The sequence below is a fragment of the Littorina saxatilis genome, linkage group LG4, assembly GCF_037325665.1.
Source record: "Littorina saxatilis isolate snail1 linkage group LG4, US_GU_Lsax_2.0, whole genome shotgun sequence".
In the NCBI taxonomy this organism is placed as follows: Eukaryota; Metazoa; Mollusca; class Gastropoda; order Littorinimorpha; family Littorinidae; genus Littorina; species Littorina saxatilis.
Window position 1 is genome coordinate 56,776,346 of NC_090248.1, and position 20,347 is coordinate 56,796,692.

Here is a 20,347-nt window from a genome sequence, read left to right on the forward strand (position 1 = left end):
TAGAATGCTTAGGTTAGACAAACTCCTCTTATTGTTTTCTTAATTTGTTGTTGTTGTTGCTTTTGTTGGGTACATTCTGTCAATATGCTTTTCTTTCTCAGGTAATGTTTAGGAAGCCTTCCTCTCTATCTGTATTTGTAACTGAAGTCGTGTTCAACGTTTATGCAATTTTCGTTTGTTTTGATTTGTTATTTGTGTCTCGCGCCGTTCGCCACGCACCTCATTTCTCGGGGCTGTGATATTGCCGTGTGACTGGTTAACTGACTGGCTGGCTGGCTGCAGGTTCCTGCTGAAGCTGTGGCGGCCCGATGACGACGTGGCCAAGGTGAAGGCCATCTACTGGCAGAACAACAGCACTGTGGTGATGGAGGAGTGGGAGGGGGAGCAGCGGGTGGGGGAGGAGACCGTGGCACCCAAACCCTACCCCTTCGCCACCGGCCAGGAGTTCTCCATCACCATCCACATCTCTAACGACACCGTGACAGTCAGTAGACACAGACATCCACAACATAAGTCAACCTTATAATTAATTATTATCCAATTGGAATATAGACAATTTCATATATATGTGTTATCATCTGCACAGTTCTGTAGCGACCTGTTGGTAATGAGTAATCCTATTGAACTTTCTGTCTGTCTGTCTGTCTTTCGCAATCTGTAACGATAATTCAACAGGAACTGAAGCGTAATACATGTACTTAATATTTCACTGTGTGCAGTACAATCTATGTGGCAGTGAGTGTTTCACCATGGACCGCTTCCTGTCTGACAGTACAGTGCAACATATGTTATTGTGTGCAGTACAACGTGACGATGACCTGACAGTACAGTGCAACATATGTTACTGTGTGCAGTACAACGTGACGATGACCTGACAGTACAGTGTAACATATGTTACTGTGAGCAGTATAACGTGACGATGACCTGACAGTACAGTGTAACATATGTTACTGTGCGCAGTACAACGTGACAATGACCTGACAGTACAGTGTAACATATGTTACTGTGCGCAGTACAACGTGACGATGACCTGACAGTACAGTGCAACATATGTTACTGTGTGCAGTACAACGTGACGATGACCTGACAGTACAGTGTAACATATGTTACTGTGTGCAGTACAACGTGACGATGACCTGACAGTACAGTGTAACATATGTTACTGTGTGCAGTACAACGTGACGATGACCTGACCGTACAGTGTAACATGTGTTACTGTGTGCAGTACAACGTGACGATGACCTGACAGTACAGTGTAACATATGTTACTGTGTGCAGTACAACGTGACGATGACCTGACAGTACAGTGTAACATATGTTACTGTGCGCAGTACAACGTGACGATGACCTGACAGTACAGTGTAACATATGTTACTGTGTGCAGTACAACGTGACGATGACCTGACCGTACAGTGTAACATATGTTACTGTGCGCAGTACAACGTGACGATGACCTGACAGTACAGTGTAACATATGTTACTGTGTGCAATACAACGTGACGATGACCTGACAGTACAGTGTAACATATGTTACTGTGCGCAGTACAACGTGACGATGACCTGACAGTACAGTGTAACATATGTTACTGTGTGCAGTACAACGTGACGATGACCTGACCGTACAGTGTAACATATGTTACTGTGAGCAGTATAACGTGACAATGACCTGACAGTACAGTGTAACATATGTTACTGTGCGCAGTACAACGTGACGATGACCTGACAGTACAGTGTAACATATGTTACTGTGAGCAGTACAACGTGACGATGACCTGACAGTACAGTGTAACATATGTTACTGTGCGCAGTACAACGTGACGATGACCTGACAGTACAGTGTAACATATGTTACTGTGTGCAGTACAACGTGACGATGACCTGACAGTACAGTGTAATATATGTTACTGTGTGCAGTACAATCTGTGTGGCAGTGAGTGTTTCACCATGGACCGCTCCCTGCCTGACAGCGACATACACACCCTGCAGCTCTTCATGCAGGCCTCTGTCGACTACCTCGACCTCTGGTGCATGTAGACATTCACAGACATACCGCTTCTCTGTACAAATACACAAATCGTCAAAATGCTTATTTTTCAACCAGGTAAAACCAGTCGTGTATAAAATGCATCCACATATTAGTTAAATTGTTCATGTCTTTAGAGATCTTTGCTAAAAGGCTGAAAAGCCATTTATTCAATTTGACATTAGGTTTCTATATACTTATGTATTTAAAGGTGTAACTTTCAGCAACGGGCATATTTTGTGTTGCTTGGGATCACAAGATTTGATTAACATGAACCTTGAATGACTTTCTAGTCTATAGGAACGTTTATACAGAGTTTATACAAAGAAGAAATTAAGGATGGCAGCATCCATTTGTTTTGGGCGTGACTATAATTATATAGATATATATTCAGTGCACTTGTCTGATCTCAAGTGAGTTTCAGGATTAATCTCCTATTTCGAAATTGTACCCCGAAGCCAGCACATGAGAACCTGCCTTTTCTGCGAAACTACGTTGGCGTTGAGCTGAAAATGGTGAACCTTTTGCCTAGAATTCGTTTGGTAGATTGTCCTAACTTTTAACATTATGAGCAAAACTCATGAATAAAAGAAACGTATTTCGCCAACTTGACAACACGAGTTTGTGATGTATTTGTGTTTTCAACGAATGTGAATGCATGTACTTAGATAAGCTAAAATACAAAGAAAGTAAAGGAAAGCGTACATCCAACACACACACACACACATGCACACACACAAGCGCGCGCGCGCGCTCTACGAGTTGTATGTATGCTCCCAAGCAAAGGATAGTACACGATGTGTTTCTCCTGCATCCAACGTTTTATTCACAACATAATCATGACACATATATAATTAGCAAAAGAAGAAGAAAAACCTAGTTCATTTAGCTTTCCTAAGTAACTTTAAAATCGTTTGCACTGATGCGAAACTTCTTTTATGAGAGCTTTTAAAAATTGGCTGGGATAGTTTCATAGCTTCTGAACGAATCCAAAGAGTTTGCCAAATAGCAGCAACAATAAAACTGCATTTTGATGCATAAAAAGATTTTTTTAAAGTAGTACGGGTATAACTTTTCATGTACAAAAAGTGGTCCTATACTTTAAGGCCAATTTTATCAATATTATTAGTTATTTCTAATATGCTGACTGTTAGCAAATGATAACAGGCATGTCGAGAAACAAGATATCAAGCATGAGCCTTTCAGCGGCTTCTTTGTATCTCTCACTGAATAATTATATCTGTTTATATGTATAACTATGTAACAATACGAACTTTTTTTCCCTCTGATTACACGTTTTTATTTTAATTTTAAATAAGTTCCCTAACAAGCACAACTGATACTCGAATTGAGATTAAATAGCATATCAAATTCGAATAAGTGTATGATACATGAAATATTACAAAACATTACAAGAGTGCAACAACAACAACAACAAACCTGAAATGTAAATGTAACATACATGAATACTCTTCACATCTTTACATTTGCTGTTTTTTCAAGTTTGAACATAGATTACCATTAGTTAATTTTTATTTCCTCCGAAATCGGCGTATGGCTGCCTTAATGGCGGGGTAAAAACGGTCATACACGTAAAATTACGTGGGAGTTTCAGCCCACGAACGCAGAAGAAGAAGTTAAGTTTTTATAGCAGCAGAAAACATTAAGTAATACATATGTCGACATTTTCTCTGTTGAAAATAGTTATATATACCATTCAACTCCGTTGCACATTCATTGTAGTAAATGAAGTTCATAATTAATTATGAGCACGTGCAAAGTAGTTACCCCATGCAGAGAGACCGCTGCCGACTATTCTATTAAAAAGTCGTGCTTTAAATACGTTCAATAAGCGTAGTGCCTTGTCAGAACCACTACAATATATTTACAGATTATCAAACAAAAGCTCAAACGTCTTACATGAAACTGTACAACGTACACAAAGATAAACGTACATAGGAATGGAAATGCTTTTGCGACTCAACAGTCGTAGTGAATTACAGTGGAACCCCCCTTGTAGGTATGCGCATTTATAATTTTTTTAAAAGCACACAAAAACCACGTATATAGGTATTATCTGGAACAATATTCATCTAAAGTTTCAATTTAAAAATATGTCCGGTAATTTTCCTGAAATTGCTCTACACGTGCACACATACGTACGTATACACACAGACATTCACCATCGCCTTGTCTCGATTCCTGGTCTGTGTTAAAACATTAATCAAATCATGCAACAACAACAAAAACAAGAAATAAAAAATAAACGCTTGTCACCCTGATACAAAACTTTACTACTAATGATCATGCAACACCTTGACACCTGAACCAAGAACATTGATTCTCTTAAACAATCAAGAGCAAAGAATAGTTCGCTCATTGTGTATTGCATACTACTAACCTCGTTGCACGCTAGAAGAACACTACCGGCACGGTTGGCCTAGTGGTAAGGCGTCCGCCCCGTGATCGGGAGGTCGTGGGTTCGAACCCCGGCCGGGTCATACCTAAGACTTTAAAATTGGCAATCTAGTGGCTGCTCCGCCTGGCGTCTGGCATTATGAGGTTAGTGCTAGGACTGGTTGGTCCGGTGTCAGAATAATGTGACTGGGTGAGACATGAAGCCTGTGCTGCGACTTCTGTCTTGTGTGTGGCGCACGTTATATGTCAAAGCAGCACCGCCCTGATATGGCCCTTCGTGGTCGGCTGGGCGTTAAGCAAACAAACAAACAAACAAACAAAGAAGAGCACTTCGAGGTTTTCATTAACAAAACTTCAAAACTGTTTAGTGCTGATACTAAACGCAAATTTATGAAAATATCCAATGGAATGTCGATGTTACAAATGAACCAGTACGAAACATATATATATATGCTCCTTTCCCGGAAAATCTGACTTTCTGCTTAATTAAATAAAAATAATAGAAAGCATACCACACACAAACAGAGACTCGGGCCTGACAGTACACATACATGAATCAGAAAGGACATCAAACATAGTTTGTTTCCTGTATATATAATGATCAAACCAAGTAGAGCCAACTAAAAGTTGTTACACAACATATTATTTCTCATGACATATACCCTCTTCTCTACTGATTCTGTGCACAAACTGAAGACAACATGCAATGAAATATCATATCGTAAACTACAGCAAAGTTGCACGTGAATTTGGGCCTTGAATGTATAGCTCTTCCCATAGTTTATAGCTAATATTAAGGGGGAGGTAAACTAAACAAAAACTGGGAACCAAATTTACAGTATTTTTCTTGGGGGGAGACAGCAGCCTAACATATACTTAGCATAAAAACCATTCATTTTGAATAGAAAAACATGGAATCAAATAACAATATAATTGCTTACAGCGTAATAATAGATACATTTCATTTATAACAATTAACAATTTGTGTATAGCTCCAAACAACAGAGAGAAACAAATTACACATTCACTGACATTTGGACTTATCTGTACAGTACCCAGCGAAAGAAACAACTCACTTGCGCCCACTGTTGCAAGTGATTTTTCGTCATTTTCAAATTGTCGTAAAATGTGAACCAGATAAGGTACATCACAAAGGAAGACAGATTCGTGGAGGATATCTTACTGGCCGTACGATACGTGCATACCATTTAATCGTTTTCTGTTTTTCCCTTTTCATAAACTGTGTTATACAGGGTAGGGGTCAAGCGAGTCGTGATTGCAGGCGGACATGTCACTTCGACATGCTACAAAAATCGTACAAATGCATATTTTTCCACCAGGTGAAGACAGTTGTGGAGGAAATTCATATCTCGACATGATCATTTAAATTGAATTATTCGCCAAAGCGTTACATAAATAAACATAAATCACTTTTACCCAAAGAAACTAGATACCGTACAGTATGTGAGGCACACATATTACTCAATGAAACTAGGTACCGTACAGTATGTGAGACACACATATTACTCAATGAAACTAGGTACTGTACAGTATGTGAGGCACACATATTACTCAATGAAACTAGGTACTGTACAGTATGTGAGACACACATATTACTCAATGAAACTAGGTACCGTACAGTATGTGAGACACACATATTACTCAATGAAACTAGGTACTGTACAGTATGTGAGGCACACATATTACTCAATAAAACTAGGTACCGTACAGTATGTGAGACACACATATTATTCAATGAAACTAGGTACCGTACAGTATGTGAGACACACATATTACTCAATGAAACTAGGTACTGTACAGTATGTGAGGCACACATATTACTCAATGAAACTAGGTACTGTATAGTATGTGAGGCACACATATTACTTAATGAAACTAGGTACTGTACGATGTGTGAGGCACACATATTACTCAATGAAACTAGGTACCGTACAGTATGTGAGACACACATATTACTCAATGAAACTAGGTACTGTACAGTATGTGAGGCACACATATTACTCAATGAAACTAGGTACCGTACAGTATGTGAGACACACATATTACTCAATGAAACTAGGTACCGTACAGTATGTGAGACACACATATTACTCAATGAAACTAGGCACTGTACAGTATGTGAGGCACACATATTACTCAATGAAACTAGGTACTGTACAGTATGTGAGACACACATATTACTCAATGAAACTAGGTACTGTACAGTGTGTGAGGCACACATATTACTCAATGAAACTAGGTACCGTACAGTATGTGAGGCACACATATTATTCAATGAAACTAGGTACCGTACAGTATGTGAGACACACATATTACTCAATGAAACTAGGTACTGTACAGTGTGTGAGGCACACATATTACTCAATGAAACTAGGTACCGTACAGTATGTGAGGCACACATATTACTCAATGAAACTAGGTACCGTACAGTATGTGAGACACACATATTACTTAATGAATCTAGGTACTGTACAGTATGCGAGACACACATATTACGCAATGAAACTAGGTACTGTACAGTATGTAAGGCACACATATTACCCAATGAAACTAGGTACTGTACAGTATGTGAGACACACATATTACCCAATGAAACTAGGTACTGTACAGTATGTGAGACACACATATTACCCAATGAAACTAGGTACTGTACAGTATGTGAGACACACATATTACTCAATGAAACTAGGTACTGTACAGTGTGTGAGGCACACATATTACTCAATGAAACTAGGTACCGTACAGTATGTGAGACAAACATATTACTCAATGAAACTAGGTGCCGTACAGTATGTGAGACAAACATATTACTCAATGAAACTAGGTACTGTACAGTATGTGAGACACACATATTACTTAATGAAACTAGGTACTGTACAGTATGTGAGGCACACATATTACTCAATGAAACTAGGTACTGTACAGTATGTGAGACACACATATTACTCAATGAAACTAGGTACTGTACAGTATGTGAGACACACATATTACTCAATGAAACTAGGTACCGTACAGTATGTGAGACACACATATTACTCAATGAAACTAGGTACCGTACAGTATGTGAGACACACATATTACTCAATGAAACTAGGTACCGTACAGTATGTGAGACACACATATTACTCAATGAAACTAGGTACCGTACAGTATGTGAGACACACATATTACTCAATGAAACTAGGTACTGTACAGTATGTGAGGCACACATATTACTCAATAAAACTAGGTACCGTACAGTATGTGAGACACACATATTACTCAATGAAACTAGGTACCGTACAGTATGTGAGGCACACATATTACTCAATGAAACTAGGTACCGTACAGTATGTGAGGCACACATATTATTCAATGAAACTAGATACCGTACAGTATGTGAGACACACATATTACTCAATGAAACTAGGTACTGTACAGTATGTGAGGCACACATATTACTCAATGAAACTAGGTACCGTACAGTATGTGAGACACACATATTACTCAATGAAACTAGGTACTGTACAGTATGTGAGGCTCACATATTACTCAATGAAACTAGGTACCGTACAGTATGTGAGGCACACATATTACTCAATGAAACTAGGTACCGTACAGTATGTGAGGCACACATATTACTCAATGAAACTAGGTACCGTACAGTATGTGAGACACACATATTACTTAATGAAACTAGGTACCGTACAGTATGTGAGACACACATATTACTCAATGAAACTAGGTACTGTACAGTATGTGAGGCACACATATTACTCAATGAAACTAGGTGCCGTACAGTATGTGAGACATACATATTACTCAATGAATCTAGGTACTGTACAGTATGCGAGACACACATATTACGCAATGAAACTAGGTGCCGTACAGTATGTGAGACAAACATATTACTCAATGAAACTAGGTGCCGTACAGTATGTGAGACAAACATATTACTCAATGAAACTAGGTACTGTACAGTATGTGAGGCACACATATTACTCAATGAAACTAGGTACCGTACAGTATGTGAGGCACACATATTACTCAATGAAACTAGGTACCGTACAGTATGTGAGGCACACATATTACTTAATGCAACTAGGTACTGTACAGTATGTGAGGCACACATATTACTCAATGAAACTAGGTACTGCACAGTATGTGAGGCACACATATTACTCAATGAAACTAGGTATTGTACAGTATGTGAGGCACACATATTACCCAATGAAACTAAGTACCGTACAGTATGTGAGGCACACATATTACTCAATGAAACTAGGTACTTTACAGTATGTGAGGCACACATATTACTCAATGAAACTAGGTACTGTACAGTATGTGAGGCACATGTATTACGCAATGAAACTAGGTGCCGTACAGTATGTGAGGCTCACATATTACTCAATGAAACTAGGTACTGTACAGTATGTGAGACACACATATTACTTAATGAAACTAGGTACTGTACAGTATGTGAGGCATACATATTACTCAATGAAACTAGGTACTGTACAGTATGTGAGACACACATATTACTCAATGAAACTAGGTACCGTACAGTATGTGAGACACACATATTACTCAATGAAACTAGGTACTGTACAGTATGTGAGACACACATATTACTCAATGAAACTAGGTACCGTACAGTATGTGAGACACACATATTACTCAATGAAACTAGGTACTGTACAGTATGTGAGACACACATATTACTTAATGAAACTAGGTATTGTACAGTATGTGAGGCATACATATTACTCAATGAAACTAGGTACTGTACAGTATGTGAGGCACACATATTACTCAATGAAACTAGGTACCGTACAGTATGTGAGGCACACATATTACTCAATGAAACTAGGTACCGTACAGTATGTGAGGCACACATATTACTCAATGAAACTAGGTACCGTACAGTATGTGAGACACACATATTACTCAATGAAACTAGGTACTGTACAGTATGTGAGACACACATATTACTCAATGAAACTAGGTACTGTACAGTATGTGAGACACACATATTACTCAATGAAACTAGGTACCGTACAGTATGTGAGACACACATATTACTCAATGAAACTAGGTACCGTACAGTATGTGAGACACACATATTACTCAATGAAACTAGGTACTGTACAGTATGTGAGGCACACATATTACCCAATGAAACTAGGTACTGTACAGTATGTGAGGCACACATATTACTCAATGAAACTAGGTACTGTACAGTATGTGAGGCACACATATTACTCAATGAAACTAGGTACTGTATAGTATGTGAGGCACACATATTACTCAATGAAACTAGGTACTGTATAGTATGTGAGGCACACATATTACCCAATGAAACTAGGTGCCGTACAGTATGTGAGGCACACATATTACTTAATGAAACTAGGTACTGTACAGTATGTGAGGCACACATATTACTCAATGAAACTAGGTACTGTACAGTATGTGAGGCACACATATTACTCAATGAAACTAGGTACTGTACAGTATGTGAGGCATACATATTACCCAATGAAACTAGGTACTGTACAGTATGTGAGGCATACATATTACTCAATGAAACTAGGTACTGTATAGTATGTGAGGCAAACAGTATAACAGTACCAAAATACAACTGTCAACAAAACAAGAGGCGAAGCCATCAAGGCTCACGTAAGAAATCGACAAACAGTAACACAAACTCAGTCACACACACACACACACACACACACACACACACACACACACACACACACACACACACACACACACACACAGAAAGAGCATAGGTGAAACTGTGCAAGAAAGCGAGACACTATATCTAGATCTGTCTGTCTGCATGTTACATGTAGCCTACAAGGACACGACTGCCAACTAGTCTCGGCGCGCTCAAAATAATAATGACCGAGACTGTCAGTACTTCCTTCGCGTGACGTCTAACCCTCTTACGTCATAATGTGACGTCAATGTAATGTGACGTCTTCAAATGTTAGAGTTTCTACCACAGACATACACACGCACAGACGCACGCACGCACGCACGCACGCACAGACAGACAAAGTTACGATCGCATAGGCTACACTTACGTGAGCCAAAAACCAGATTGCTTTGAAATAGGCTATCTTTTTTTACACACAAGCAAAAACATTTAAAAGGAGCAGGGAAAAAGTTACACGGAGGACTGAGATGAATCAGCTACACGAGTTAATGAGAGTGTGGCTAACTGAGCCTACTGTTGCTAAAGACAGATGTTCTATGCATTCAAAACTGTCCGTAACAATATCAAAAGATAAATATACACGAAAATATAAGAACATTACACAAATGTGACCTATCTGTGTCAATGCCTGATCCAGTCTGCCTATTTCCGATGCAAAGCCGACACGGGTCATGCTGCTTAACTTATCACGTCGGTCCTATTTTCAAACAGTTCAGCAATGCACGTGTATTCTTTTTTCTTTCTTTTTTATTCAATGAAGAGAACTGTCAAATCATCCTTCGAAGAGATGCACAAGATTCTCACGATTCGGTTTTCAAACGCGCCATGCACCATTGGTGTACAAAATATTAAAATGATCCATATGAATTGTTATAACACTTTCTACCCCACCTATGTTGACCAAGGTGTTTTAGCCGAGACCAGCTGTGCTGCAGCAGGTCGATCAGAATTGTAGTAACTGTGTATCAACACGGTGGAATGCAGGCGTTAGATCGACGTTACAGGAAGCGACTGAAGTGACTGTGCGTACGAATATATCCGTACCAGGTCAGATAGAGCAATGTGAGTGGGTATAACTGGGAGACAAGCGAGTTAAAGGGTGCATCGAGATTGCGAACCACTGCGTCATCCTAAATACCCAATTGACATCGTAGTACATACAGTTTGGTAACATGATAAATGACAAATTCTAAGCTCAGATCACATCACATTACCCAATCTAAGGAAAGGGCGCCCCTGGTTTGCTTGGCGCTTTGCTACTTTACCTATGTTTCACCAGTATCTTGAAAAGGGGGTCAGACTGACCAATCGTCTTTTCTCCAGACCATTCCCCTGGATCCTTGCGGCAATTTTGAGAAGCAAAGACAGGCGGGGTCACATGTCTGTTGTTTGGTTGATCAATATCAGCTGTGTGTTCCAGTATCATCTTCACGATGCCTCTGTCCATTTTTTTAAGTGAAGCCAAAGTATGGTCAGTAGACAGTGTTTACATTGGCCGTTGTCTGTATGTTCACAATGTCTTCATCGACCCGTCTACCGCTTATCAGAGGGCTGGTTCTCTGTCGCCGTCCAAAGAGCCAACACTTGCATTGTACCGTAAAAGCATCTCGACAATTTCCTTGTGACCGTGCTCTGATGCCCGATGGAGAGGTGTCCTTCCATAGTCATCCACCATGTACATGTCAGCTTGGTTTTCCAGCAAAAGTTTCACAACTGTGATATGTCCGTTCTGAGCAGCAAGACAAAGCGGCGTTTGAAGTTTATCGTTTGCTTTGTTCACCTCAGCTTCGTGTTCCAGCAGCAGCTTCACAATATCTCTGTGTCCTGCTTTTGATGCACAGATAAGAGCTGTGACTCCGGCATCTTGAGTAGCTTTAACATCGGCCTCGTACTGCTTCATATGTGCCCGAACTAGCTCATAATCGTCTAACTTAGTAAAGGGGTCTTTTTTGCTGTGTTTTGCCATGTTCGCATCAGCGGCATGCCCCAGTAACAGCTCTACAATGCAAATGTGTCCTCTCTCAGTGGAGAGAGTCAGAGCCGTAGCTCCGTCATTTCGCGCAATGTCAACACTGGCCTTGTAGTGAAGCAAAAGCTTTACAACGTCTTTGTGATTGTTTCTAGATGCTCGCATCAAAGCTGTTTCTCCGTCATTATCAGTGTTGTTAACAGTAACTTTATGTTTCAACAACAGCTCTACAATACTCGTGTGACCGTTGTGCGACGCCTCGTGAAGAGGTGAGCTCCCTTTCTTGTCCTTTGCATTAACCTCTGCGTTTTTGTCAAGCAGCAGCTCTGCAATCTCTTTATGATTGTTCCTAGCAGCGGCTTGGAGCGGAGTGCCATACTCGTTGTGTGCTTTGTTCACGTCAGCTCCACCTGTCAGCAGCTGCTTCACCATATATATGTCTCCTTCTTTTGATGCATAGCTGAGATCTAGGACGTTGCCATCTTGGGGAGCATTAACATTGGAGTCGCGCTTCGGTAGATGAGCCGACACTAGTTCATGAACTTCTGAAAGTGATTCGCTGTTGTTTGCCATGTTCACATCAGCGGCATGCCCCCGTAACAGCTCTACAATGCCTAAGTGTCCTCTCTCAGAGGCAAGAGTCAGAGCCGTAGCTCCGTCATTTCGCGCAGTGTCAACACTGGCCTCGTACTGAGGCAAAGTCTTAACAGCGTCTCTGTGATTGTTGCTCGCTGTTACTCCATTATTATCAACACTGGTAGCCTTGCGTTTCAACAACAACTCTACGATGTCCGTGTGACCGTTTTGTGACGCCTCGATAAGAGGTGAGCTCCCTTTGTTGTCCTCTACATTGACATCAACGTTCATTTCAAGCAGCAGCTCTACAATATCTTGGTAACCGTTCTGAGCAGCGAGAAAAAGCGGAGTGACATTATCGTGGGTTGCCAAGTTCACGCCAGCATCGTGTTTCAACAGCAGCTCTACGATTTCTGTGTATCCGTTTTGTGACGCCTCGTGAAGAGGTGAGCTCCCTTTGTGATCCGTCGCATTAACATCAACTTTCTTTTGCAACAGCAGCAGCTCTACAATATCTTGGTTACCGTTTTGGGCGGCGGAAAAAAGCGGAGTGACATTTGTTTTGTTTGCTATGTTCACGTCAGCTTTGGACTTTAACAGCAGCTCCACAATATCTCGGTGATCAAACTGAGCAGCAATGCGAAGCGGAGTGTCATCATCGCCGTTTGCTTCGTTCACGTTGGCTCTTTCTTGCTTCAACAACAGCTCCAGAATACCTGGGTGACCTTTTTCAGCAGCAAGGCAAAGCGGCGTGTTATGATTACCATCTACTTTGTTCACGCTGGCTCCTTGTTTCAACAGCAGCTCTACAATATCTTGGTGACCGTTCCATACGGCATGGTAAAACGGCGTGTCATGATTACCATCTGCTTCGTTCACGTTGGCTCCTTTTTCCACTAGCAGCTCAACAATATCTCGGTGACCAAATTCAGCAGCAAGGCAAAGCGGAGTTTTGTGAACATTGTCTGCTTTGTTCACGCTGGCTCCTTGTTTCAACAGCAGCTCCACAATATCTTGGTAACCAAATTGGGCAGCAATGCAAAGCGAAGTGAGTTTCTTACCGCCTGCTTTGTCCACATCAGCTTCGTGTTCCAGCGGCAGCTCCACATTATGATTATGTCGGTGACCGTGGTCAGCAGAAACGAATAGCGGGGTGACATGTTTAATGTTTGCTTTCTTCACGTCAGTTTCTTTTTCCAGCAGCATCTTCATAATATCTCGGTGACCTTCCTGAGCAGCAATCCAAAGAGGAGTTTCATTTTCATTGTTTGCTTTGTTCACGTCAGCTTCTTTTTCCAGCAGCATCTTCATAATATCTCGGTGACCATTCTGAGCAGCAATAAAAAGAGGAGTTACATTTCTATTGTCTGCTTTGTTCACGTCAGCTTCTTTTTCCAGCAGCATCTTCACAATATCTCGGTGACCTTCCTGAGCAGCAATCCAAAGAGGAGTTTCATTTTCATTGTTTGCTTTGTCCACGTCAGCTCCTTTTTCCAGCAGCATCTTCACAATATCTCGGTGACCATTCTGAGCAGCAAAACAAAGAGGAGTTACATTTTCATTGTTTGCTTTGTTTACGTCAGCTTCTTTTTCCAGCAGCATCTTCACAATATCTCGGTGACAATTGAAAGCAGCTTTAGAGAGAGGAGTTACATTTTTATTGTCTGCTTTGTTTACGTCAGCTTCTTTTTCCAGCAGCATCTTCACAATATCTCGGTGACCATTCTGAGCAGCTCTAGAAAGAGGAGTTACATTTTCATTGTCTGCTTTGTTTACGTCAGCTTCTTTTTCCAGCAGCATCTTCACAATATCTCGGTGACCATTCTGAGCAGCTTTAGAAAGAGGAGTTTTATTTCTATTGTTTGCTTTGTTCACGTCAGCTTCTTTTTCCAGCAGCATCTTCACAATATCTCGGTGACCATTGAAAGCAGCATAAGAAAGAGGAATGTAATTGTCATTGTCTGCTTTGTTTACGTCAGCTTCTTTTTCCAGCAGCATCTTCACAATATCTCGGTGACCATGGAAAGCAGCAACCCAAAGAGGAGTGTAATTTGAATTGTTTGCTTTGTCCACATCAGCTCCGTGTTCCAGCAGCATCTTCACAATGCGTGTGTCTCCATTCAAGGAGGCCTTAAGAAGAGCTGTATATCCGTCTTTGTCAGCAATGTCAACATCGGCCTGGTACTGAAGCAAAAGCCTCACATGTTCTTCCCGACTTTGGCAGCACATGATTGAAACCTTCTTATGCGTGGGAGGTTTTGATGCATCGATCAAAGCTGTGTCTCCATCCTTGTTAACGTTGTTAACACTAGCTTTGTTTTTCAACAACAGCTGTACGATTTCCATGTGGCCTTTAGCCCGGTGAAGAGGTGTTCTCCCCTTGTCGTCCGTCCTGTTGACATCAGCATTTCTCTCCAGCAGTAGCTCTACAATACCTTGGTGACCCTGATGGGCAGCTTGGTGAAGAGGCGTTGAGCTGGGGGAGTTGCTTTCTGTGTTCACGCGAGCTCCGTGGTCCAGCAGCAGCTTTGCCATTTCTGTGTATTCTAATAGTGCCGCACAGCAGTACCCTAGAGCTTCGGTAGTTGCCGGAATGTGAAACTTGGCGCTGTAATTAAACTTGGCACTGTACTTAAGCAACAGCTTTACAATGTCTTTATGATTGTTGACTGATGCTCCCGTCCAAGCTGTTTGCCCATCTATATTATAGGTGTACGTGGTAGCATTGTGTTTCAACAATAGCTCTACGATTTCCTTGTGACCGTTTGATGACGCCTTGATGAGAGGTGTGTTCCCAATGTCATCTGGCACATTGACATCTGCGTTATTTTCAAGCAGCAGCTCTACGATGTCTTGGTGATTCATCCTAGCAGCGGCATAAAGCGGAGTGCCATACTTGTCGTGTGATTTGTTCACGTCAGCCCCGTATTCCAGCAGCAGCTCTACAATATTTCTGTGACCGTTGTGAGCAGCGACAAAAAGCGGAGTCATATGTTCACAGTTTGCTTTGTTCACGTCAGCTCCACTGGTCAGCAGCTGCTTCGCCATATCTATGTCTCCTTCTTTTGATGCATAGCTGAGATCTGTCACGTTGCCATCTTGGGGTGCATTTACATCGGCATCGCGCTTCGGTAGATGAGCCAACACTTGTTCATGACCTTCTGAAAGTGATTCCCTGTTTTTTTGCATGTTCACATCTGCGGCATGCCCCCGTAACAGCTCTACAATGCCTGTGTGTCCTCTCTCAGAGGAGAGAGTCAGAGCCGTAGCTCCGTCATTTCGCGCAATGTGAACACTGGCCTTGTAGTGAAGCAAAAGCTTTACAACGTCTTTGTGATTGTTTCTCGATGCTCGCATCAAAGCTGTTTCTCCGTCATTGTCAGCGCTGTCAACGGTAGCTTTGTTGTTCAACAGTAGCGTAACGATTTCCGTGTAACCTTTTTGTGACGCCTCATGCAGAGGGGAGCTCCCTTTGTTGTCCTTAACATTGACATCAATGTTCTTTTCTAGCAGCAGCTCCACAATACCTTGGTAACCGTTCTGAGCAGCAACAAAAAGCGGAGTGACATGTTTATCGTTAGTGATGTTGACGTCAGCTTCGTGTTTTAACAATAGCTCCACAATATCCAGGTGACCTTTATCAGCAGCAACAAAAAGCGGAGTGCCAAGCTTGTTTGATATGTTCACGTCAGCCCCATATTCAAGCAGCAGCTCCACGATCTTTTGGTTATCTTTCTGGGCAGCGGCAGCGTTTTCCTTCTTTACGTCAGCTCTTTTTTCAAGTAGCAGCTTCACAATTTCTGGGCGATCCTTCTGGGCAGCAGCAAAAAGCGGAGTGACATTGTCATCGTTTGCTATGTTCACGTCAGCTCCTTTTTCCAGGAGCAGCTTCACAATGTCTGGGTGACCAAAGTAAGAAGCGACGATAATGGGAGTGTCTTGTTCATGGCTTGCTTTGTTCACGTCAGCTCCGCTTTCAAGCAGCAGCTTCACAACGCCTGTGTTGTCATAAATGGACGCATAGATGAGAGCTGTGAATCCATTACCTAGGGCAGTGTCAACATCAGCCTTGTAGTCAAGCAAACGTTTCACGATGTCTTCATGTCCACCTTCGGACGCTCTGACCAAAGCTCTTCCTCTATTGGCACCGTCAAAGGGAGCGCTGTGTTCCAACAACACTTGGACGACTTCTTTGCGACCGTTTCTTGACGCCTGAACTAGAAGAGAGTTCCCATTGGGGTGCTTCACATTGATATCCGCTTTCTTTTCCAGCAGCAGCTCTACAATACCTTGGTGACCGTTCTGGGCAGCTACGAGAAGTGGAGTGACATGTTTCTTGTTAGTGATGTTGACGTCAGCTTCGTGTTTCAACAGCATCTCCACAATACCTTGGTGACCGTTGTCAGCAGCAACAAAAAGCGGAGTAACATTTGCATCGTCTGCTATGTTCACGTCAGCTCGGTGTGCCAGCAGCAGCTGCACAATATCCTGGTGACGGTTATCAGCAGCGGCGTAGAGAGGAGTGACATGTTTATTGTTTGCCTCGTTCACGTTGACTCCGCGTTCCGGCAGCAACTCCACAATACTTGTGTTTTCAAGGTGAGATGCACAGAAGAGAGCTGTGTTTCCGTCTTTTTGAGCAGCGTCTGTGGTAGCACCGTGTGTTAACAACAGTTGAACGATTTCCTTGTGACCGTTTCTTGACGCCATGTGAAGCGGTGTGTTCCCATTCTCGCCTTTCACGTTGACATCAGCCTTCTTATCCAGCAGCAGCTTCACAATACCTCGGTCACCGTTCTGGGCAGCGGCAAAAAGCGGAGAATCATGTTCATGGTCTGCTTTGTTCACGTCAGCTTCGTGTTTCAACAGCAGCTCTGCAATACCTTGGTAACCGTTACTAGCAGCAAGCATAAGCGCAGTGACATGTTTTCTGTTTGCTTTGTTCACGTCTGCTCCCTTTTCTAGAAGCAGCTCCACAATACCTTGGTGATCGTTCTGAGCAGCAACCAATAGCGGAGAGCCATGTTCATGGTCTGCTTTGTTCACGTCGGCTCCTTTGTTTAGTAGCAGCTCCACAATACCTCGGTGACCGTTCTGAGCAGCAAAGAAAAGTGGAGTAGCATGTTTGTTATTAGCTTTGTTGACATCATCGTTCTTTTCTTCCAACAGCAGATTTACAATATCTCGGTGACCGTTCTGAGCAGCCAAGAGAATCGGAGTGACATGATCATCATCTGCTTCGTTTAAGTCAGCTCCTTTTTCCAGCAGCAACTTTACGATTCTCGTGTATCCTTCTTTTGATGCGCAGCTGAGAGCTGTTACTCCATGCCGGCCGACAGTGTTAACGTTGGCATTTGCGTCTAGAAGACGCTTCACGATGCCCTCGTGTCCTGCAAGGGAAGCTAGCATGAGAGGTGTTACACTGCCTGCCGCTTTGTTGACATCAGCTTCATGTTCCAGCAGTAGGTTGACTATTTCTTCATAACCTAGTTGTGCAGCAAAGGAAAGAGGTGTCACGCTGCCTTTTCCCTTGTTTGCATTAGCTTTGTGTTCTAGTAGCATTCTTGCTATGCCAGTGTAACCTTTCTCCGAAGCAAAGATGAGGGCTGTTGTCCCGTCATTTCGAGCTGTATCGACACTGGCCTTGTGCCGAAGTAGTAGCCTGACGATATCTGTATTGCCTTCTCGTGTTGCTCGAATGAGAGCTGTTTCTCCATCGTTCCCAATAGAATCAACGGAAGCACTGTTTCGCAACAGCTGGTCGACGATGCCGTTTTGGCCACTATGTGATGCTAGTATCAAGGCAGTGTCTCCGTAAGTGTCAACTGCGTCAACAGTAGCATGATGTTTCAACAAAAGCTCTACGATTTCCTCGTGACCATTCTGGGATGCTTGATGCAGTGGGGTCCTTCCATTGTCAGCAGCTACATTGACACCAGCATGTTTCTTCAGCAAACGATACACGACGTGGGTGTGCCCCTCCTGCGCAGCGAAGAAAAGAGGCGTTGCACTACTGTTGTCGTCTGCTTTGTTGGCATCAGCTCCATTGTCTAACAACAGCTTCACAGTGTCAATGTCACCTTTTTTTGACGCAAGCGTGAGAGCTGTAGCCCCGTCGTGTAGGGAAACTGTGGCCCCGTCGTGTAGGGAAATGTCGGCTGTAGCCTTGTTCCTCAGCAAGAGTTCCACTGTCTCTGCATGACCTCGCAGTGAGGCAAGGATGAGAGGTGTGTATCCTTCTTCGTCCGCTTTGTCAATGTATGTGTTACTGGGCAACAGAGATTTTACGGGTTTTTTCTCAGAATATGGTGCTTCCTGGAGTCTGGTTTGATCAGAGCCGGAAGCCAGCTCAGCGTCTTGTTCACGATTTTGCAGATCTGCTTCATCCATTTTGAGCAGCGACGTTCCTGTCTTTCATTACGCTCACCAAGCTGAGATTTTACCAGAGCTGTGTCTTCTTCACACTACTCTGTGAATCAGAATGCTGACGGATAGCGATTTGACCAAGCTGTCAACCGTTTACAAAAATAACCTCCAGAGAATCCATATGTCTGGCCCAACACCCTCTCCAATCAACAGATATTTGCCCAGAGTAATTAGATACACATTGAGACCACTGTCATGTCAAATTACCAGGATGGCCCTGAACTTTTCATCAGGAGAAAAGCGAAAGAGAGGCAACACCAAGAACACCTGGCGACGAACGGTGGAAGCAGAAGTAAAAACCCAGAAATATACGTGCCAGGCACTCGCCCAGAACAGACAGGAGTTGAGGTTCTTTTTTGCTGCCCTACATGCCAACCAATCGGCATAAGGAGCAGTACATAACTGAGTAAGTGAAAAAGTAAGTTAGTATTAAAGTAGAAATGCTTACTGTTCGCTTTATCAGCATTTAAACTATACTCAAGTAGAAGCCGAATCGTGTTAGGTAGTTGAAGTCTGGAGGTGACAGCTCTTGTTTCGTCTTCCTTAGCTTTATTTCAGTGGTGAAAGTTGCACATCGTTCTCCTAACTGTCATTGGACAGAGGGACAGGTTGTAGCGGAATCTTTGCACTGATTTATTCCCCGTAGAACTGTATTCAAGAGATGGTGTTTGCTTGTCTGCACACACACACACACACACACACACACACACACACACACACACACACACACACACACACACACGCACACACGCACACACACACACACACACACACACACGCACACACACACACACACACACACACACACACACACAATGTGAACCCAATACATTTTCATTGTGTAAGTAATATGTTTTTGTATTGAATACAATGACGCACGCAATAAGAAAGAGAGAGAGAGAGAGAGAGAGAGGGAGGGAGAGAGAGAGAGAGAGAGAGAGAGAGAGAGAGAGAGAGAGAGAGAGAGAGAGATTTACGTCAAAAGCAAGAATGCGGAAGAATTACATAATGAACAAGGTAGGTCATCATTAGTTGGTAAATATTAGCCACAATTCTGGCACCAATAGCATATAGAGACGGAGATTTATTTGCATGTGAGGTTTTTGCATGTGAGCATGCTGGGTATTTTCGTGGATCTATAACCCATCGAACTCTGACATGGTTTACAGGATCTTGTCCGTGCGCACTTGGTCTTGTGCTTGCGTGTACACAC

General features: G+C 42.4%; 2 protein-coding genes across 4 annotated transcripts in view; one reads left to right on the forward strand and one right to left on the reverse strand.

Annotated features, from left to right (window-relative positions):
- LOC138965141 (uncharacterized) overlaps positions 1 to 2,638 on the forward strand; it is an 11,166-nt gene extending 8,528 nt beyond the window's left edge. The window contains exons 4-5 of the mRNA XM_070337262.1: positions 283 to 484; positions 1,915 to 2,638. Coding sequence (XP_070193363.1) covers positions 283 to 484; positions 1,915 to 2,034 — 322 coding nt within the window. The 3' untranslated portion in view covers positions 2,035 to 2,638. The remainder of the gene's footprint in view (positions 1 to 282; positions 485 to 1,914) is intronic.
- The window catches only part of LOC138965142 (ankyrin repeat and KH domain-containing protein mask-like), a 46,962-nt gene that overhangs the window by 18,633 nt on the left and 7,982 nt on the right, over positions 1 to 20,347 (reverse strand). For 2 of the 3 annotated variants that reach the window (XM_070337264.1, XM_070337265.1), the window contains one exon: positions 9,539 to 19,810. The exons of the other annotated variant lie outside the window; for it this stretch is intronic. In XM_070337264.1, the coding sequence (XP_070193365.1) occupies positions 11,707 to 19,098 (7,392 nt within the window). In that variant the 5' untranslated portion in view covers positions 19,099 to 19,810 and the 3' untranslated portion in view covers positions 9,539 to 11,706. Of the gene's footprint in view, positions 1 to 9,538; positions 19,811 to 20,347 lie in introns of those variants that run through there. 3 annotated transcript variants of the gene reach the window in all.